General features: G+C 38.4%; 1 protein-coding gene across 1 annotated transcript in view; it reads left to right on the forward strand.

Annotated features, from left to right (window-relative positions):
- SPTLC2 (serine palmitoyltransferase long chain base subunit 2) overlaps positions 1-23,196 on the forward strand; it is a 97,868-nt gene that overhangs the window by 63,305 nt on the left and 11,367 nt on the right. Inside the window, exon 10 of the mRNA XM_074327144.1 lies at positions 20,273-20,408. Within this exon, the coding sequence (XP_074183245.1) occupies positions 20,273-20,408 (136 nt within the window). The remainder of the gene's footprint in view (positions 1-20,272; positions 20,409-23,196) is intronic.

Here is a 23,196-nt window from a genome sequence, read left to right on the forward strand (position 1 = left end):
CGAGCCTTGCGGTACCCTCATTGCTGTTTATTGCTACAAGGATACTTGATATGTACAAACAAGTGACAAGAGAGATGGACTGTTTTCAGGTAAGAACAAGTGTTCCCTGGTGGCTCGCCAGATTTGAGAGCTTTCTGAAGGGAAAATGATTTTTTTTTTTTTAAATGGTCACCCATGGTTTTTCTAATTATCTAAATCTTTGTATCAGCCTGCCTTCTGCTTTGGCGGTGCTTCATTAAGGTGTCCCCTCTTAAGCCTCTGTTCTGAAACTTGGTCCGTGGACAGTCTGCGTTACTGGTACTTTCAGTGTGGTCGCTCCTGACATCGCTCACACGTAGGAAAGCTTAAAAAACAATGGAGGACAGCATAGGGAATAGAGTCAGTGGAATTGTAATAGATGTGTACAATGTCAGAGGGGTAGAAGATTGGGGGCGGGGGGTTATCACATTGTGAGGGGTGGAATATCTCTATTATATTGTTTTGTACACCTGAAACTTAAAAAAACAAACAACAAAAAAACTGATGTCCGGTCCCCCTTGGAGATCCAGCAGGGTGTTATCTAAAATCACCCCAGATGATTTTAATGTGCAGCTGGGTTAAGCACCACTTCTGTGGAGCTTGTTAAAAACAGGGATTCTAGTCCCCTCTACCAGACCCCTGAGTCTTGGTGGACATGGCCCTGATACACACATTTTAAAGAAAACCTCAGTTAATAATGCAAACTAACTTTTAAGAGATTTAAGGGTCACCATCCCCATTTTTGTTGTTGTTGTTTTTGAGTTTGCTTACATCAAAGAAAACCAAAAGCAACTCTGGTGGTTGTTGGGGAAAGGAAAGGAAATCGGAAGGGAAGATACAGGATCTCTTTCTTTAAAAAAAAAAAATAGGGAAAAATTGGCTTGTGGAACAGGAATTGGTGGTAAAGCTAAGTTGCCAATTGCCATTGTTTTTGGAAATCTAAATGCGTTGGTGCTTCCTTCTAAAGAGCTGATGACCCTTGCTGAATCAATCAGTGGCATAGATGGAGAAGTTTGAAACCAGTTAGAGGAGGGAGAAGAGAGAACTAAGGATTCAGAGACCTGTGGTCAGGCGTCTGAAGGCTGGTTGGAATTACTTTTGTTTTACATAACCTAGAAATGGTCCTGCCCACTATAAACATGGATTTAATGCTCAATACTAATCAGTAGTGAAACTTGTTTATTGCCTTGACTTTTACCTCTAAAACTGGTAGTTTAATTCCAAGCCTAGCATTACCAGTGGCTGCCTTATTTGCCAATAATCCTCTTCATCTGAAGGTGGGTGCTTGCCCACAGGACACGTATTTCTTTCTTCATTCCTGTAGTTCTAAATGTCTCGTAATATGTTCCAGCCCTGAAGGAGGCTAGTAGGGTAATCCTTGGACAAATTAAGACTTTCTGTCCTGGCTGTGAGCTGGCACCCTTTAAAACTCAATTCCTTAACTTTTCAAAGGCATTTGGCCTCCTTTCTTCCTTTTGTTTAAGACCCTCTGTTTCTGGCTGTGCATTAGCAACCATTCTTTTAAACTCTTGATAATATTGAATCAACAACTTGAAGCCCTCACCCCTGCTGTTTGTCGCATATCCGGTGGCTGTCCTCAGGAAATCCTAGTTTTGGGCATCGAAACTAATGAAAGGATTAAGCTGCTACTAGGGAGGGGGTGTAAACCGTGCTTGTGAGAGGGATTGATTGTGCAGTGCTTGCTGTTCACAAAAGCTGCTCTAGTTGCAGATGAGAGAAATAACAATAGTAATACGGGAGAGGAGATTAAAATACTTGGATGCATTCTTGTACAGAGGGAAAAAAACCAAAGGGCTGCTTTAAACAGGGTCCCTAGGGTAGGGAGAGGCAGTCTGCTTTGATGTTCATTAGCTTGATAGTTGCCCAAGCCGAGCACTTGCATATTTGTTGCTAGTCTGGCAAAATAGAGGCTGTGTCTAGAGATGGTAAACCTAGTTCCCACTCATTTTGCTTCAGCGTTACAAAGGTACTGAACTCTTGCTTCCTGGAAGCCCCTTATAAACAACACTTTTACAAGACTGTTCACTGGAACATGAAAATTTCCAGTGCCGTTTAGCTGGTACTTCAGGGGAACGTGTTATTAAAATCAGCTCTGCCTCTTGGCTAATACTGGGGGTGCCAAAAAAAATGTATACACATTTTAAGAGATGTTATCTATGCATTGCTTTTTGAAGTTGAATTGAATCACGGTGCAATGTGTAGTATGACGTTCTCTCAAAAGATGGTGTTAATCAAATGAATACTAGGGTTACCGTGCTACAGGCCGGACAGTCAGAGAAAAGGGCGGAAGCACGCTTGGCATTGGAGGAGCGCAAGACCCCTGAGACGGGAGAGCTTACCTGGATGGGAATTTGCCAGGGCGATGGATAGGACTAGAGGTGCAGTTGGTGGTCGCGCTTCCCCCACGTTCTCCTGACTTAACATCCCTTACTTCTGCCTGTGGGGGACCTTAAAGGATGTGATGTAGAGTAGGAAACAGCTACATTGGTGGCACTTCGGGAAGAAATTGAAACAGCATGTGCAGTGATACAAGTGGGCACTTTGGTCAGCGTCGCTCAGGCAGTAGTTCGCCATAATCAGAAGTGTCTAGACGCTGATGGTAACCACTTTGAGCATCTCTTGTAATTGCAGAAGTCAAACGTGACTTATATTCATCTTTTGTTGTTGGTATATATTGAGTATTACAATTTTAATAGTTTTTTCCTTTATTAAAATATGTATACTTTTTTTTGGCACCCTCTGTATTTCTTTTTTTGTTGTTTTTGGTAACATTTTTAGATAAGATGTTTAATCCTTCTTTCGCTGAAATCATGTGAAAAACTTGATCAGAGAAATTCAAATTCCAACATAGTGTGGTTTTAAAAATAGCTTCACCAATGTTTTTCTTTACATCCGTGCTCCACTCTCTCTCCCACCCCTACTTCCTTCTCCAGTGTCATTTGGTACTTGAAGATATATTTAGGTATAGTATATATTTAGGTATATATTTATTCATTGATTTTCAGTTGGTCCCATACATGCCATTTATACCCTTGGCAATTTTCTAGACAGTAGATCATCAATAACAGCCAAGAAGAACAAAAGGAACTAATTTGGGAACTTTGTTCTATGATTCTAATTAATGACAATAAAAGACTAATGAAGTTAATCTCTGGGTGTGAGTTTATGTTTACCTATACAAATATGAAGATGTTTTTATATTCTGATTTAAGTTCTAATTTTGGAATTCTTTGTTTATGCAGTTTTACTTTGAGTCCTATTGCAGCACATACACGGCTCAGGGATCAGTCTGTTAAAATCCCAAATATGGGGTTTTTAATACCACATTTAAACGTATTCATCTAATCGTTCATTCTTATTTTGTTGATAAAAGCATTATATACTCATTTTCAAAAACCCAAATATTACAGATAGATGTCACAGAAAGTAAACAGTTTCCTGTGATCTCACTTCCCATGGATAACCTGTATCAATTGTTTATCATATAGTCTACAGATTTGTTCTTTTGCATGCACTTTTATGCAAATAACTTTTCTTATTGTTATTTATAGTAATATATACATTAACACCACTTGATTAGAAGAGTTTGGTGGTGGTTATTACGGGAGGGAAGGAAATCAGGATATTTATTGCCTTTTTAGCAGTTAGTGGGGGCAGTTTCATTCTAGGGTTGTTAGAATTTATTCCATAATTTTGGTAAGAACAAAAACAGATGAATTCTTAGAGCACTTCCCCTCCCCCCAGTGTTTAATAGTGCTTAAGAATGACAAAAGAAGGAAATCACATGTGAGAGAGCCCTCAGCTTGTGAATTTCTGCATAGATTGGGTGCTAACAACGCGTAAATAAGTGACAGATATCTAAGTTTTCTTCAATGTCAGAATCTTGTCATTATGGTAAGTGAAGTGTTTCATATTCCTACACTTTATGTGTGTACCTCCATCTGATAGCACCCCATACGAGGTTGATACTTTACCATGCTAATTCTCTCTGAAGAGTCTTTTCATTAAAAAACAAAATGAGGCATTGTGTTACTGTTCCTTGTTATTTTTTCCCCCATGTTTTAAGAGCCAGTGAGTGCTGAGTCTAACCAATTGCCGTGTTAAGCTTTCGACCAGTGAGAATTGGCCTCACAGAACACAGATGATACTCGTGGGCAGGAGGCCCTTTCCCTATTCCCATTTGAGCCTCGGTGGTGTACTGCATGCCGTCCTCTCTTTCTGTTGCGTGTTTTCTGTTCTGACAGTTTTGACCTATACATAATGACTGACAAATGTATGCAAATGAGAGGGCCATCACACAAATAAGGACTGGATTCTGTATGCCAGGTGTTCAAACGCACATTTTATGACTTCTGGAGGCTTTTTCGGGGAAGGACACAGCTAGTAATGATCAGCAAGAAGTGGGATTATTTAGGGAAGGCCTTTGATACGGTATAAAGCATCATAGACATGTCACCGCAGCCGGGGAGTACTCCTCAGGAAGGCTAAGGTTAGTAGTTAGAAGAAGCAGTGGCATTCCCGCAGCATGCCATGGCTACAGGGGGTCAGGAAGAGAAGCAGACTCCTCTGTTCCTTTCTGAAAGTACATCTCCATAGAGATTATGCTGGAACACATTTCCATACAGGCCCTGCACCCTTCCTCAAAGGAGTTTCGTGTGTGTCCAGGTCATTCAGTCTGTGTACACAGAATCTCTGCATTTCTACCCTCAAGACAGTAATTGAAATAAAAAGAAGCCATCATAAGGCATTGCTGGGGAAAGGTTTCTTTTGACAGGTGAATGAATGAGCTGCTTTTGGTTGAACTGGTTTGTTCTTCCCTATATTTAAAATGATTGCAAACACACTTTTCTTAGTACAATTACGTTTTTGCTTATTCTTGAATTTTGTGCGTTACACGTATTTTTGGTTCTAGAAACAGATTGTCTATGGCACGTTCGTACTCATAATCCATCTCGGCAACTAAATATGCGTATCAATTGTTCCCCCCTCAATGGAACTGGCATATATGAACTTAGGCCAAAATTAAATGTTAGCAGCAAAATAAATCTGCTTTTAAAATAATAAACTATATTTCAAATTCAAAGGGACACTTTCTTCATTATCTGGGCATTTTTGCTGCTGTACCTCCCCCTCCCCCCATCTGCACAGTTCATTGAGAATATGTTGTTAAGTTAATTTTATTCACAGATAAGAGCTGTGTCTCTTACATTTTTAGTCTTTTCAAGGTATATTTCTTTATTTGATATCTTTAAACCATCCAGAGGGATCTTCTTAGCCCTTCCTGTATTTGGCTTGGTTTTTATTAGTTTCAGCTATGTTGAGGCAGAAAAATTTTTTTCCTCTACCCTTCTCAGTTATTCAGGCTGGTCTAAGAATTAAATTGAGGTAGTAACAGGTGAAAATCAAATTTCATTACAAATATGCATATGGGGAATCCACATAAACATAAGAGATTCCAAAGACAGTAAGGTAAAATGAGGCTGATACACCGTTTTGAGCTAAGGAGAAGGGAGTAAGGGTTTGGGACTTCAAAGGGAAGGCAAGCAATTCACAGGAAGATGAATAGAGCAAATGTTTGCTAAACAAATGTTTGCCGGGCCAAAGAGAAACAGTGGGACACAAGAGTAATTTTAACAAAGTTTGCTAGGTTCCTGTCTGCCACACCTAGTTCATATTATACCATACAGTTGACCCTTGAACATGGGGAGTTAGGGACAATAATACCCCAAACAGTCAAAAATCCACATATAACTTTTGACCCCAAAGTCTTTACTAATAGCCTACTGTTGACCAGAAGGCTTACTGATAACATAGTCGATTGACATATATTTTGTATGTTATATGTATTTATACACTGTATTCTTGCAATAAAGTAAGCTAGAGGAAAAATAGTATTAAGAAAATCATGAGGAAGAGAAAATGCATTGACAGTATTGTATGTATTTATTGACAAAAACCCAGGTATAAGTGGACCCACACAGTTCAAACCCACGTGTTCAAGGGTCAGCTGTAGTTCTTGGTGGTGATATCTCCTTTCCTGGAGCAGTCCTCTATCTAAATTCTTTTAGACTTTAGGGGGTCCGTCAGGTTCTTCTTGCACAAGTCTTTTGTTTCCTAAAAAGAATCAGCCTAAAATAATTTTCATGCCAAAGAGACACATCTTGGGTGGCGCATTTTGCTCCCTTACACTAAAAACTGTATTCATTCAGCAGTCTCATTTTTTGACCATTTACCACGTGCCAACCATGAAAAATGACATAGTATCTTCAAAGGCTTCTTAAGGCGAAACATTCAGCTTTTTGAATTCTCAAAATAAGTAACATTCCCTTAGCATTTCTTAATACCTCCTGACCTCTTTTGTGTTTTATTAATTAGTTATTCTCTCCTTTTTGGTGTCTGATTAGGCCTTAGAGTTAGAAGAGTAGGTTGGCATGCTTTTTCTCTTTTTGCTCAAGATCTTTAATATCTCTTTAGAAGACTATATATATGTACATGGCCATATATATATATACACATATGAATATATATATGAGGAAACTGATACTCAGTGAGGTTAAGTGTCCTGGCCAAAACCACACTGCTGATAGATGATGGAACCAGAATACACCCTCAGATGGTCTGACTTCAGAAGCGTGTATATCACCAAAGAACCAAGCTAACGCTGAGTGAAATTTAGGAACATAGTGGAATTACTAGTTTCTCTCTTTCTCAGACCTGCTTTTACGTATTACATCAGAACGGCTGTTTGATGGTTTTAGGTTTATGCCTATTTCAGATCATTTGGTCATTAGGTGAAAGAAACAGTTTAGCCCAGGTAGAGACAAGATTCCATCCCTGTTACAGTAAGGAGTGGTTTTCAGAAAAAGAAGGCGTCTGCTTGCCATCTTGAATAATCACATTTGCAAAGGTAATTTGGCTCACCTGAATGATAATTAGTAGGTGATATGATGGTAGAGATAGTCTAATTTGGTAACTTAGGGAAAGCTGGTTAAAACTAGCTTTGGAAATTTGGTAATATGATGGAAGGTAAAATATATGAGCCATATTTATAAACTGTAAATCCAGAGAGTTAGAGAATAATTATAGGTTAGTAATGTTAGCTCTGTCCTGGGGTTACATTGATTTAAGAGTGTGCTAAAGAATTAAAAAATGGAGAACTAAACAACGAGGGAAAGTAAGATAGTTCCTCATTCCATCTTTGAAAGCTAAGGCGAACCCAAGGGTCAGACTGTCTAGTATTATGTGGAAGATGATATGAATGGCATCATTTTAAGGGAAAAATACATGAATGGTGGGAAATAGTGGACATTTATTGTGTTTACTACATGTTGAGCACTGTTTTAAGTGCTTTTCATTAAATTCTCAGGAAAAGTATTAGATATAATTCTCCTTCTTTTATAAAATGAGGCCACTGAGTGGTTAAATTGCTTTCACAAAGTCACAGAGTTACTACTGTGTTCGCCCGAAAATAAGACCTAGCTGGACCATCAGCTCTAATGCGTCTTTCGGAGCAAAAATTAATATAGGACCCAGTCTTACATTATATTATGTAAGACCCGGCATATTATATTATATTGCATTATATTATGTTATATTATATGTTATTTATATTATGTTATATCCGGTCTTAAATTAAAATAAGAAGGGCCTTATATTAATTTTTGCTTCAAAAGACGCATTAGACCTGATGGTCTGGCTAGGTCTTATTTTCGCGGAAACGTGGTAGGTGGTAGAGCCACGATTTGAACCCGGGTGTCCAGTGCCAGAATGCTTTTTGTGTATGAGATATTTAAGTATTATTTGCCTTAATGTAATGAACATAGGGAATTTTACTGTGGAATTCAAATTAGTTTGAACACATAAACAGATTTTCGTTTTCTCAGAATACTTTATCTTGAATGTCTGCTATGTATTCTTTGGGGAGGGACTAGGGGAAAAAACATAGTGTTTACCCTCAGAGTTTGCAGTTTGTTTTGAGGATACAAGACCACACATGAAAGGCGTAAGAACAGAAACAGGAACTTATAAACAAGAGCAAATTAATGAAGTACAAACTAAAGACATGTCTTAAAATGTGCCAGGAATTTTTTTATAATTTTTTTTTTTAACTTCTGTCCTTCATCTTTCACAGTGCTCGTTGGAGTTTCTAAAGATTAGAAATACATAAACACTGGGAGAAAATAACAAAAACAAAATGAAAATGAAAAACAAATTGTTTATATTTACTGATTTGTGTGATTTTCATCTAAACTGCAGAAAAATTGTTTATAGGAACTTTCATCAGTAGAGTTGCAGCTTGACCACCAAACCAATGATAGAGACAGACTTAGAGTTTTAAGAGGAGTGTAGATTTTTTCCTCACAAGTTATCCCGTAAGTCTTTTGTTTATGTAGAAAAAAGAAGTGACTGTGGGATAAATTATGTTACATTTAAAAAAAAGTATTGCTTAAACCTGACGTACAGGCTGGAAAGATTGGAGTGAAATGGAGATAATTTGCTGAATGGGTACTGGTTTCTTTTTGGAATGATGAAAATGCTGAAAGTGAATTATTGTGGTGGTGGCACAACTCTAACTGGGCTGAGAAACACTGAATTGTATACTTTGAATGGGTAAATTGTATAGTGTGTGAATTACATGTAAATTTTTAAAAACTTGACCTATAATGAAAGAACGTTGTGGTTAAATATACGTAATATAAAGTTTACCTCGTTAGCCAGTTTTAGGTCTACAATTTAGTGGCATTAAGTGTATTTTACAATGTTGTGCAACCATCACCACCATCCATTTCCAGAACCTTTTCATTATCCCCAAAAAGTAATTAACTTTTAATATACCAATCCAAATTTGGAGGCAGTACGCTTGACCTAGTTAATTTTAAGCCTTTAGACTCTATAAATACTTGCTTCTCCAAAGCTGAGTTTTGTTTTTCTCAAGTTTTTTTGCCTTTTCCGTTTGCTTCCCCTCAAACCTGCTTTTTCTGTTGTACTCTCTATCTCAGATAGTGGCATCACTATTCAGGAAGCTGTCTAAACAAGAAATCCCTGTTACATTCTCTCTCCTTCTTTATCCCCTATGTTTATATAATCACCAGAGCCAATGGATTGTGCCTCAGTATCTTTGAACTTGTCTACTTCTTGTATCCCCACCATTATTCACTCTTGCCTTAGATTCCTGTCTACTTTCACCTGGATTTAATTGCCAGTCATAATAGATCAGTTGAGCAAATATGACTTGGAAGGATTAAGATAAATAAACAGTGCCGAAAATTAGGAATAGGAGACGTCCATGCACAGAGTTCCACTAAAATTTTATGCCTGCATGATACTTTTTTTGACTACTCTAGTTCCTGTTGGTCTCCCTCCTATTCAAGATTTATTCATTCATTCATTAAATATTTAGTACCTTCTGTGTGCTTTACAGGGTTTTAACACTTCAGTCTACCTTTGAAATACAGTTGTATTTCAAACCCTCCATATTCACAGGGTTTGGTTCCATGGCCCCCGTGGGTACCACAGATGCTGAAGTCCCTTAAATAAAATGGTGTAGAACAACGCATATGTGGATTGCCAGCCCTCCCCATCTGTGGAATCCTAACCACGGATCAAAAATACTGTTCTCGATTTGCAGTTGGTTGAATCTGAGAATAGGAAACCCAGGGATACAGAGGGCCAAGTGTATATTTATTTTTTTAAAAATCCACATGTAAGTGAACACACAATTCAAACCCATGTTCTTCAAAGTTCAACTGTACTCCATCCACGTTTCATACCTACTGATATCACCCTAGTCCAAGCCACCACCATCTCTCCTGTGCTCTCTCAGCTTCTACCTTTGACTCAGGGTGATCCAGGATAAAATCGCATGAATCTTCTGTTTAAGAACCCTCTTATGTCTGTCATAGTCAACGTCAGGCTTACAGTGAAGACTTAGGAGGCCCTTGATCAACCCCTGTCCCACTCTCCCCTCCCTCCCTCCCTCAGTTCCAACTACACAAGCTTACCTCGCCCTTGGAATGTCAGTCATGCATTAGCCTCCAGCCTTGGTGCTTTATGAGGATTGCACTTGGCTTATTCAGGTCCTTTTTCAGATGCCACTTGAGTGAGGCATTTGTCTTTTTTCTTGTCCATCTCCCACACTGGAAAGTAATCTCCATGCAGGCAGGGGTTTTTGTCTCTTACTCGATACAAAATGACCAGCGCCTAGAGCAGTGTCTGGCAAAAGGAGTATGGTCAGGATGTATTTGTGTAATGTCTGCTTGCCCAGCACACAGTGCATTCTCCCCTTTCTATGTAGTCTTCCTGGTGAGATTTTTGCCTTTGGTGTAATGACTATTATACCACTTTTGTATCTCCTGTATCTCCAGCAAATATATATGAAATCAATGAAGTCTCTTTTTTTTTAATAGCACAGAGGTCTTTTTCCCCCACTTATTCATGCCATGACTTCATAGGGGATGGGTTCCGGCAGCTCAGGCTCCTTGCCATTGGTTCTCACAGAGTGCGCTTCTCTGAGTGGAGCTGGTGGGCACTTCAGTTGAATACAAGTGCCTATCTCTTTGGCTTCCTTCTTTTTTTGATCATTTTCCTTCACACTTTTCAGGAAGCTATCTCAGCTCTTTGGAGTGCTTAATATGCTCAATACATATATTCATTCTCTTGGCAAAAATCTTGCCCTTGTTTGTTTACAACAATGCCATCCACATGCTGGGTAACACTGTAGACCCTTCCAGTTTTGCCATGGGGAACATTTGTAGGGCATTTCTTTTTGAACAGTGCCCGTTCCCTTGATGTGTCCAGTATCCCCCTTCCTTGTAGATTCACATGCATGCTGCCAAAGGAACAACTCCATGTTTTCTAAAAGGCCTAGAGAACAGATTGTGGGTGCCTCTCCACTTTCCTTTGTGTTGGTCATTTTGGCGAATTGCTGGAAGATGGTGGTTCCTGCCAAAAGCATTATTTAATTATTTTTGTGTACTAGATTTCTGTTTTATTGTTGTTGTTGTTTTATATCTTTAAGTTAGGCTTCCCTGACTTCCAAAAATGATAGTGCCCTCCAAATTCATCTTCTTTACTATTGGTTTTTAAGTTTCTCTAAAAAATCCTAAAGCAGTTAACATCCACGGTATGTGCATTTTCTTTTAACTTTTACCTGATGAACTTGTCAATACAAATTTATCGTCTTTTTCAGATATAAGCACTTTTTCTTTAACAATATTGTCAGTATTCAATATTGACGACATTGAATTTGATGAAACAGTTCATCATTTATATGGGGTAAATAATGTGGAACAAATTTTTATAGATGTGCATGTTTATTTATTTTTTTTAAAAAGTAGATAGCAGTTATAATGGAGATTCAAAATTCATTTGGTTTCCTCTGGGCTCCCGAAAACCACAGAGGCTTCAGAATATTTTTTATTACTGTTGGTATCGAATCTAAATGTTCACTTTCCAACCCACTTCCCCCTTCTTGGAAGAAGTAAAAGTTATTTTTGGAACTCTGATTTCCTGATTAAGTGGAATCAGGAATGCCAGCAATTCTCACTATTAAAGAATATGCTTACACATGTAAGGAATGTTCTGTTTGCCTACGGTCTGTTTAGTTCAGGGACATCGTAAGCCCTGGTGCAAGTCCAGCCTCCCTTAAACTCTGCGTATACTCCCTCTGTTGTAGCTTCACCCATTTTAAAATAAAAGTCAGACCCACCACTTTCCAAAGGAGCCCATACTTCTGTTCTAATTGAGCAAAAGTGTTAGTACCAAGAAATTATTTGCCAATATTACCATATTTGACCTTCAGAATTTCAGTTTCGTCTTCTTAGAAAACACTTTTCTTCTACACTTTCAGGAGAACCTTTGTTATATTATACATTGACAGGCTTACCCAGAGTGTTTAAGCCTTTTAAGTCCCACATTGACATTCTCAGTGATCAGGAAGCATTGGTTCGTGCTTTAGTGCTGCAGTGGTGTCATTTTAACTTTTTCCTTGCTGAGTAGTTCTGTACCCCATTGCACCCTAACAGTTTCCATTATAATTTCCCATAGTTCTCCTAAAAGGCAGTCTACCAGTAGTCAGTCTGAAGCAGATTTGTTACTAATACTTTGTGCCTGGCTCCCATCAACCTCTCCCTTTTGGCAGAATATGTGCAAGAAAAACCTAGTGCTAAAACATCTAGGGAAAATGACTTCATGGGAATGAAAGTAGATGTACAGATGGAAAATAAATATTTTTTTTAAAGATTTTTTATTGGGGAAGGGGAACAGGACTTTATTGGGGAACAGTGTGTACTTCCAGGCCTTTTTTCCAAGTCAAGTTGTTGTCCTTTCAATTTTAGTTGTGGAGGGCGCAGCTCAGCTCCAGGTCCAGTTGCCGTTTTTAGTTGCAGGGGGCACAGCCCACCATCCCTTGCGGGAGTCGAACCGGCAACCTTGTGGTTGAGAGGATGTGCTCCAACCAACTGAGCCATCTGGGAGCTCAGTGGCAGCTCAGCTCAAGGTGCTGTGTTCAATCTTAGTGGCAGGGGGCGGCGCCCACCATCCCTTCCGGGACTCGAGGAGTTGAACTGGCAACCTTGTGGTTGAGAGCCCACTGGCCCATGTGGGAATCGAACTGCAGCCTTCGGAGTTAGGAGCATGGATCTCTAACCGCCTGAACCACCGGGCCGGCCCCCAAAATAAATATTTTTATGGGCAGCATTGTCTAATTAGTGCATGCATTCATGTGATTATTTTAAACGGGAAAGCAGGAAAGACAGTAAGGACTAACCCCTCTATGCTTTCATTTCCTGCCTCAGAACAAGCGCTTTAACTCTGAAGTGCTGTTTTCGTAACACTTCCCTGTCTTAAAAAATTCCTGGAACACCCAGCACCAAAAATGTCGGTATTTTTCCGGGTTTGTCTTAAACAACAAAGGCTAAGAGAATGCTTGAGCCCACCGCTATAATATCTAGATGTCCTGTTTTGGTTCTGTTTTTTAAGTAAAAGGGTGATTATTAAATAGTAGGTAGATATGTTTAAGATTATGATTTGCGAGATCAGAAATTTAACCTCATTCTAGTTTAACTTCAGTTGATTTTTCCAGGTATTTAAATTTTTATTTTTAGTTAAGTGTTGACGTTTATACAGTAAAGTACACACATCTTAGGCAGACAGTTCAATGAATAAATACACACCCATCTAGCCACCACTTGGTCACGATACAGAATATTTTCAGTACCCCAGAAAGCTCTCTTGTGCCTCTTCCAGTTCACTCCTCCTTCCAAAGATACACCACTATTTTGACTTCTGTCACTATGTATTAGTCTTGCCCATTCTCGAACTTCATATAAATGGAATGTTACATACAATACTTGCTATATACTCACTCTCGAATCTGGCATATTTTATTCATCGTGGTTTTGAGACACATCCACATGTTTAGAGGGAATAATAACTCATTTCGTTGCTGTCTAGTATCCTGTTATTTGACTCTTAGTTTATCCATTCTGCTGACGGACATTTGGGCTGTTTACTGATCTGGGCTGTTATCAAGAGTGACATTCTCGTACATGTCTTTGGTGCACAGTTCTGTTGGGTATGTGTACCTAGAAATGGAATTGCTGGGTCAAAGAGTAGACGTATGTTTAAGTTTAGCATATAGTTCTTATCAGGAGGTAAGACAGGTTAGTAGTTGACCTGGTAATATTTTGAGATATAATAACTGAAGCAAAATATAATTTTCCTATAATTAGAAATTGCTCTACTAGAAAAAGAGAAGGGAAGCAGCACTTTCTAAACCTGGCATCATGCTTGCTGTGTTACCTACTTTCTTGCCTTAAAGGGAGTCAGTATTAAGAGCTTCCATAATTACTATGGGAATAGCTTTTGAAAATGTAGTTTGCAAACATAGTTTGCATGTGATGTGATTATTAGAAACACTTGTATAAGAGGTCTTTAAGATATTAAGTCCAGTTTTAGATATCAGTGGAGACACATTCTTAACACAAGTGAAGGAGGATATCTAAGTTTATTGTGTTTCTTAAAAACTGCTCTTGAAGGGGAAAACCACAGGAATAAAACATGTTCCTTAAGTAACCTTCCAAATAGCAATAATAAGACCTTGGACAGATGATTAAAGTAAAAGAAAGATTGACAGTTAAGTTCAATTATTAGACAAAGTTTTGAAAAAAATATTATATGAAATCCACAATGTAATATTTTTGACAGTATAAATTAGAGTAAGGTGATGGGTAGTATTTTTCCATATTTTATCCCACCTCTTGTCCCATAACTTGTATTAATGCTGAAAACTAGGTGAAACCATTCTTGGGGCTGTTTTATTTTGGGGACTCTAAACTGAGGAAACCCTATCTGCTTTGAGATTATGACCTTTAAGAAGAAGGGGAGGAGGGAGAAGAAGTGCTTTGAGGTCACATTCTTCCAGCCCATTGTAATGAACTGGAAAGTGTAAGTCTGAAGAGTAGCAGTAATTTTATTTTATTTTTCCCAGGAAGGCAGATTATAACAGCATGTCCAGGAAATCTAAGAAGATTAGGAGCTGTGTAATGGAATATAATGTGAGTTAGGGGATCAACTCTGGCTGAACGTCATTTATATCTGTGTCCTTTATTTTGAAAGATTTCAGTTAACACCGGAAATGTTATTTTTGAAGTTGCAGACTCAGACACATTTTGTTGATTATGTTATAAGTTAAATAAAAGCTCCTCAGCTTAATTGGAAATGACATTGCTATTTAAGCAGGTGAGTACATGCTATAATCTGTGAAGCATAAATTCTGAGTAGTTAGGACTAATGCCGTTTAAGACAAAATGCTGCCTTTTGTATCCCTTAGTTTGTACCAGCCCTGAGACTTCAGAAAATTTATAGCTCATACAACACTATCTGTTCTGATTGATACCTGTCTGGGAGGGGTAATGGAATTTTATTTGGGGAATAGAATAATACAGTAGTAGTTCCTTCAAACCTTAAGATTACATGGCTGAGAATCCTGAGAATTCTGGAGTAAGACTTGATAAAAATATTTCTTTTGAAAGTGGCTCCAATGAAATTGATACAACTTCAAAATCTATTTGGTAGTAGATAATAAATGTAGCTCTCTAAATCTAATTCTATTTTGTAAAAGATTTAAAGTTATCAATATATAGTAGTTATCAGTAGGTAGATAATTGTGATGCTTCTTCCACCTCCATCCTCCACTCTTTTTAGACTTTCTGTTTGCTTAAAAAACTTAAATCTAATGATGCCATCACACCCTATTGATATTTCATATTCATTACTTCCTGCCTGAGCATAAAATTTATTTCAGGAAAGTTGAGGACTAAAAGTGACCTATTGAAGTTATCTGCTGCATTTTCTGAGAAATTGACTACACACATTTACATTTCTCTCTTTCATGCCAAGCTGTGGATTTTTATAGAAATATCTTAAAGTGATTTCATGCTAACAAACCGAATTGAGGAAGTCCAAAAGGACAACCACAGATTGTGAGGTTCAATTGTAAAGTTCAAGGGAATCAGCACAGAGGTTTTCTCCAAACTGCTTTTATGCTTTTTATCACCCTTAAAAGTAAAAAATTGATGTTTGAAAAGTAAAGAATGCTGACGTCTTATATTATCATCTGTTCTTTCCGAGGCAAGCATAAAGACCTTGTAAGAGTTAGTATTTTGTTTTTGACAAGGCTAAACTTTCTTAGTTTTAAATCTGTGTTGGAGCAGATACTGGCTGCAACTGTGCAGTAAGAAAGAAAACTCCTTAGAACTGAGTTAATAGATCGGACTTAAATAATAGTTGCACTTGTTGCATTAATATTAACTGGTATTTTATATGACATTTAATTCAAAATGGGTAGCTGTGTTGCCTGTTAAAATTCAGTATTACCTCAAGAATAAGGGATAATTACTTTACAATATGTATAAATGCCAAAGCTTACTGATTGGTTTACATTTATTTGGCTGGTTTTCCTATTATTATCTTCGAAATTATTGCATTGAACCCCAAGAAGATGCCCTTTTTAAGTCAAAAATAGTCAAATATATTGGCAGCTTCGTGGTTCAGCCTAGTAGTTTTGTGGGATAAACAGACTTCGTTTCCGTGCTTCACTATGAGCACCACTTCTGATTTCGGTGACTTCTTTGTCTAGCAGTGGTCTTGACTCTCCCAGTCTTGGGCCTCTGCTCACTAGTGATGATTGCAGCTTGCTAATCACGATGAGTTTATTGGAAGAACTACTTTTCACTCACCTCATACTTGCCTTGTGTCTCCTTGGGCTGTCTCCTTGGGCTCTCCTTCACCCATTCATGCCTACCCCATTATTTGCCAATAAGTGCCATTTTAAAAATAAGATACAGATATTGTTATCCAATAAGGGTTGTAAACGCTTTGAAGTTTGAAGAATACATAATTTTTTGGTGTGCTTTGGAGGAAAAACAGTACTGGAATGGAATCTAGTGCTTGATCTGCCTCCTACTGAATGAAAGGCCTTAGACAAAGTAATTTAATCTCTGTGGGCCCATTCCTTTATGTACAAAGTATAAATAGTACATTTTTACCATATCCACCTAAAGCAGTTAGGATCAAACGAAATTGAGCTGTTAATTGGTAATTGTAGTAATTATTCCCTGATTTGGTTATGTCCAGGATGCTTAGATAGACGTTTAGGAGAGAATTCTCTTTTTTTTTAATTAATTTTTTATTGAAGTAACGTTGGTTAATAACTATATAAACTTCAAGTGTACAACATTATAATTTGAGCTGTATACTGTACTGTGTGTTGACCACCAAAAGTCTAGTTTTCATCCGTTACCATATATATGACCTCCTTTACCCATTTCACCCTCCTTCACCTCTGGTTACCTTTCTGTTGTCTGTATCTGAGTTTTTGTTTTGTTGTGTTTGTTCATTTGTCACTGTTTTGTTTTATATTCCACATATGAGTAAAATCATACAGTTTTTGTCCTTTCTGTCTGACTTACCTCACTTAACATGACACTCTCAAGATCCATTTATGTTGTCACAAATGGCAGTACTTCATCTTTTTATGGCTCCATTGTGTGTGTGTATATATGTAAATAAATATATACCACATCTTCTTTATCCTTTCATCCACTGATGGACACTTAGGTTGTTTCCATATCTTGGCTATTATAAGTAATGCTGCAGTGAACAGAGGGTACATACACCTTTTTGAATTAGTGTTTTCATAAGGAGATAATTCTTTTTAATCTGGATTGATAGCTGCCAAAGTGAAGCTTGATCATTTCAATTCTGATATCTATTAACATGTGAATGCATAAACAAATCGTGGTATATCTTTACAAAAAATACTGTTCAACAATAATAAAGATACATAATTTGGGGGGTTTATTTATTTTTTTTTACAAGTTGGGGATTTTAAATGCCAATTCCCAGTGTCTTCGGGCTGTGTATGTGTATTACTTTAGCTGTATTCTCTTCTGGGACTCTCCTTGTCAGGGAACAGATGATGGTGAATGGTAAGAATGAGATCTCGGCTTCCTTTTGTTAAAGAAAACTTACTTAAAATGATAACAGCAATTAGTAGAAAAGTGAAGGTCTAATTCTCTTAACATTTCTTGGTTTTTTTTGATAATTTTTCTTGATATTCTTGGAATAAATATCTTGGAATTTTTAAATAGCTATTTGGTTAATGGTAAGAAAAAGGTAACAAGTTACAAAATGATAAAGTGAGCGCAGGGGAAAATTAATGTACACTGATATGCAAATGTATCACTCAGTTTTTTAAAAAACAATCTTTAATGATATATCATTTACATACAATAAAATTCATCAATTTCAAGTGTATAATTCCACAAGTTTTGACAAATGTATACAGTCATGTAACATACTACAAGGGAGGTATAGAATATTTTTGTCACCCCCAAAAAGGACCCTCATATCCCTTTGCTGTCAATCCTCTCTCCACTCCCTGGCAACCATGAATCTGTTTTCTGGCACTGTAATTATGTCCTTTTTAGAATTTCCTATAAATGAATTCACACTGACTGTATAGTCTTCTGCGTCTGGCTTATGTAACATAATGCTTTTGAGATTCATCAGCATTATTGCATGTATCAATTGTTTTTTATATATTTCCTTTCTCTCTTCGTGTTTCCTCTACTTTCTGACTATAGGAGCATGTTTTTAATAGCATTTTACATCCTTGTCTGCTAATACTCTGTTACTTCTGGTCTATTTGTATTAACTGACTTTTCTCCTAGTGATGGGTCCTATTTTCCTGTTTCTTTGAATGCCTGAAATGTTTTTATTATATTTCGAACATTGTGAATTTCACATTAATGGGTGCTGCATTTTGTTGTATTCCTTTAGGTAATTTTGGACTTTGTTCTTGGAATCAGTTGGACCTTTTTTGAGACTTGCTTTTAGGTTTGTTAGAATGGGTCCAAAGCAACTATTAGTCTAGGGCTAATTTAGCTCCATTGCTAGTGTGATACGCTTCTGAGGTCTTTCCATTTTGGTGGGTGAAAATCCAAACCATGCTCAACTCCATAGGAGTGCCGGGACTTATTGGCCTGCTGCTCTCTGGTGGGTCTTTCCGCAGCTCCTGATGGTTTCTTCTCATCCATGTGCAAATCAGCGCTCTGCCAAAGGCCCAAATGGACCCTTCTGCAGACGCCCAAAGTTCTCTCTTTGCACCTCCATCCTCTCCTGTACTGCCCAATGAATTCTAGCCATCTTAGCACCTCTAACTGCCATCTCTGGTGTCCTCAACTGACAAGACTAGGTTCGCCCTCCCTGTGCAGCAGCCTGGGACCTGCTCTAGGCAGTACAGGGACAATCCAAAGGCTCACTTCTTGTTAAGCTTCTCTGGCAGCACGGCCCTGCACTGCCTATGGCCCCGTGTCTGAAAACCGTTGTTTATATACTTCATCCAGTTTTCTGTTGTTTACAGAAGGAAGATAATCTGGTCCCTGGTATTCTATCATGGCCAGAAGTGGAAGTTTCTTATTCTAAATATAGAGTAAGCATATATTGGTATTTCTAGGGGAAAATTAGGGTTCATGGCTCATCATTTCTCAGCATACTTCAGTATAACACACTTAAATGTCTACTTTGTTATTTGTAGGATGTATGTCACAACTTAGATATTCTTCAGAATGCACACTAAGCTAATCTAAGTTTGAGTGTTATTCTCTGGTCAACTTGAAATTATTTATATGAAGAGTATTAATTTGGAGCTGTTTGCAGCAAACTTATTTAGAGTAGCTTCCCTTCAGTGATGGATATGGTAGTATTCTGATTCTAAGGAAATTTGTTAGCCATCTGTATTTCTGATTGACTGATTGATCTTTTGAACTGTATGTTTGTGTTTTTTTAAATATTTACTGGCTTTCTAATATATATGAGAAAATGACTGCAACGTTTTCTTATTTGTGAGTGTTCGTAAGACCATAAAACAGTTCTTAGCCTTTTGTGAGTTGATATTTTGAATTTATGGCTGTTTGTAACAGGACTGTTATTTGGACATCTATTCATAGACTGACCCACCATAATGTCAAAAACAGGCCAAATATTTAGTCAGTGAGCAGTTACACAAATGTAAGTTTTAATCCATTCGTGTTATAGGGAAGATGAACAAAATAGGATTTAAAATATGATTTTAAAGTATTATGGATATGATATTGCTGTCTGGTAGAAATTTTAACATAAAATCAAACTCTTAAGAGGAAAATTTGGGGCTCTAAATGGTTCTATCTCTGGTCTTATGTGTAAAATTATTTACAGCATGGTTAGTTAGAATGAATGTTGAACTTGAGAGACCTAGATTCTAGTCTCAACTGTGCTGCTTATTACCATGTGACTGTAGGCCAGTCACCACCTTTGTGAGAGGCTCCGAAGCTATAAGATGAGCATAATAATAAATGTCCTACCTACTGCTGTGCAGCGATGGTGGTGCTAAGTGAGGCGTATTGGTAAAAATGTTGAGGACACTAATGTGCGATGGAAATTCTAGTTGTTAAACTGTCTTTTGTATGTTATTGTAAAATCTGCTGTCAACACCTAGTGTGACAGAATACAAAGTAAGATAAATATTTTTTTATGTTTGTATTCCATACAGCTTGCAGTGCAAAAATAGTTTATGTTGGAAAGGAATAAACAAAGCGTAGGACTGATTGATAGCATGGAGGTAGAGGCGATAGCTCTTTTCTCCATTCTGTTTTCTTGGTATTATTTTGTTTCTCTCCCCATGATTTTCCAGGCAAAGAGTGTATACAGCAGTTAGCTGAAAACACCAGGTATTTCAGGAGACGTCTGAAAGAGATGGGCTTCATCATCTATGGAAATGAAGATTCTCCAGTGGTGCCTTTGATGCTCTACATGCCAGCCAAAATTGGGTACATTTTGTTACAAATTACAGAGTGGTGTCTCTAGACTTAAGGTGTCCGTGATGTGAGACTCAGGCTTATGTATTTTGTTAGGGAAAGTTGTCTTGGCCTTGTTATGTTAGCCTTTGTTTGCTATATATGCCATAGATTAGTGGATTCCAATTTTTAAAATATGTTACCTTGTTAGTCTATCAGTAACAAACATTTGAGTTTAATGCACTCTTCTAGGGGGATTAAGATCAGTAAACAAAACAAAAATAAAAATCTGCCCTGTGGAGCTTACATTCTAGTGGGGCAAGAGTCACACAAACGTAATAAATACATAAATTATATAACATGTCAGAAAGTGTTAAGCACAGTAGGCAAAGCTTAGAACAGATATGGGGGATTGAGAGTGCCCTGTAGTGGGCAGTTTGCAGTATTAAATGGGGTGGTCAGGGTGGGCCTCCGTGGGAAGGGAACGTGACATCTGCGTTTGAAGGAGCTGAGAGGGCTAGCCACTTGGAGAAAGAAGCTCCTATGCAGGGGCCGGCCCTGTGGCTCAGGCGATTAGAGCTCCGTGCTCCTAACTCCGAAGGCTGCCAGTTCAATTCCCACATGGGCCAGTGGGCTCTCAACCACAAGGTTGCCAGTTTGATTCCTCGAGTCCCACAAGGGATGGTGGGCAGTGCCCCCTGCAACTAAGATTGAACACGGCACCTTGAGCTGAGCTGCCGCTGAGCTCCGAGATGGCTCAGTTGGTTGGAGTGCGTCCTCTCAACCACAAGGTTGCTGGTTCGACTCCCGCAAGGGATGGTGGGCTGCGCCCCCTGCAACTAGAAAACAGCAACTGGACCTGGAGCTGAGCTGCGCCCTCCACAACTAAGACTGAAAGGACAACAACTTGAAGCTGACGGCACCCTCCACAACTAAGATTGAAAGGACAACAACTTGACTTGGAAAAAAAGTCCTGGAAGTACACACTGTTCCCCAGTAAAGTCCTGTTCCCCTTCCCCAATAAAATCTTTAAAAAAAAAAAAAAGAAGAAGAAGAAGTTCCTATGCAAAGGCCAGAAGGCAGGAAAATGCTCAGCCAGTGGAGGAACAGCGAGGAGTGGAGCTGAAGTGCCATGCTCGGGGGTGAGCAGTGAGCCATGAGGTCCGGTGTGTTACTGCATCGTTCTCAGGTGTGCAGATTTCACAGCTGCGTTACAGTTGCATTGGCTTGTGCGAGGTGTATATAATGGAATGCCTTGCCCTGGAATAGCTTCCAGTGTATTTGAGAAGTCCAGATGTGTAACAAACCCAGGACACATTTGAAAAGCAAATAGGAAGTAAACCAGTATAATTATTTGCAAAAGAATTACATGCAAAATTGCACCAGAGATGTAAAATAATTCGGATTTGCAAGTTTTGACTGGATCTTAAATAGAAAATTGGTTAAGGGTCATTTCTCAGGTTTACTTGAAGTCATTAAGGAGCACATACTTTTATTCATCTTGGAATCCCTGGTGCCCACCACAGTCCCTGGCATCCAGAGGCCACTCAGTAAATGTTTATTAAAGTGAACATACCGTATTTCCCCCAAAATAAGACCTAACCGGAAAATAAGCCCCTGCATGATTTTTCAGGATGCTCGTAATACAAGCCCTACCCTAAAAATAAGCCCCAGTTAAGATCATCAGTCAGACGGACACATCTAGTACTACGTCCGTTGCAACACACGACGGACATATTGAATTATAAAATAATGATGTTAATATATAATTAAATATAAATGAATAATGTTGCCATCAATGCTTAAAATAAATGATAATGTAAATTATAATTAAGTATTGTAAATACCCAAGCAGGCGCCTTTGGACAAGAGGCAAACGCCTATGTAAATAGATGAACTCGAGACTTATTGCCAAATGACCACAGTACAGACACAACGCATGAATAACGTGTGCACTTGATAACGAATGGACGTGGTTGTGTCTAATATGAATCTTTATAATTTAATACATTGTGTGTTGTAATGGACGTACTTAATGCACTCGTGTTTTTTGAATTTTGGTGCCTGCAATTTTTTGTCGCTTTTGTGTGGACCATCATTCTTAACTGTCATCACTTTTGTTGCCACTCCTGTCTCTTAAGTCTTCAATTAACACTTGATTTAATGGTAGATTTAAAGCAAATACTATTTTGACCCCCAGACAAGATGAGTGCAAAAAGAAAGAGCTATTCCGTCGAGTACAAGAAAGGAATCGTGGAGGACTCCCGGGGCAAGAATTGTACGGCTTTCTGCAAAGAGAAGAAGTTGGATCTCCAAATGATCTGAAAATGGCGAACAGAGTACAATAGCCTCAGTCAACAGGTGGATGAGGAAAATGCTAAGAAGCACAAGTGTGGATCAGGTCGGCAACCATTATTTCCTGAGCTGGAAGACATCATCTGTGAATGGATTGCTGACAGGAGAGCAAAGGCTTTGGTTGTGTGCAGGGCTGATATTCAAGCATTTGCCCTTGCAATGGCATCACAGTTAGAAATATCCCCAGAAGAATTCAAAGCATCACAACACTGGCTGGCTGGCTTCCTTCAGCCATATGAACTGTCTCTAAGATCGACAACACTGTTCAAGGTGGAAGATACTGAAGTTATTAAACGTGTACTTGCATTCAAGTCCTTTGTTGATGGCACCAACTTTTCTAAATACCAACTCTCCAACATGATTGCTATGGATGAAACTGCAGTGTTTATGGGTCAGGGATCTCAACCGACAATTGATCAGAGGGGGCCTCGTCAATCTACATTCCCTCCGCTGGTTACAAAAGTGA

This window comes from Rhinolophus sinicus, linkage group LG03, assembly GCF_036562045.2.
Source record: "Rhinolophus sinicus isolate RSC01 linkage group LG03, ASM3656204v1, whole genome shotgun sequence".
Taxonomy (NCBI): Eukaryota; Metazoa; Chordata; class Mammalia; order Chiroptera; family Rhinolophidae; genus Rhinolophus; species Rhinolophus sinicus.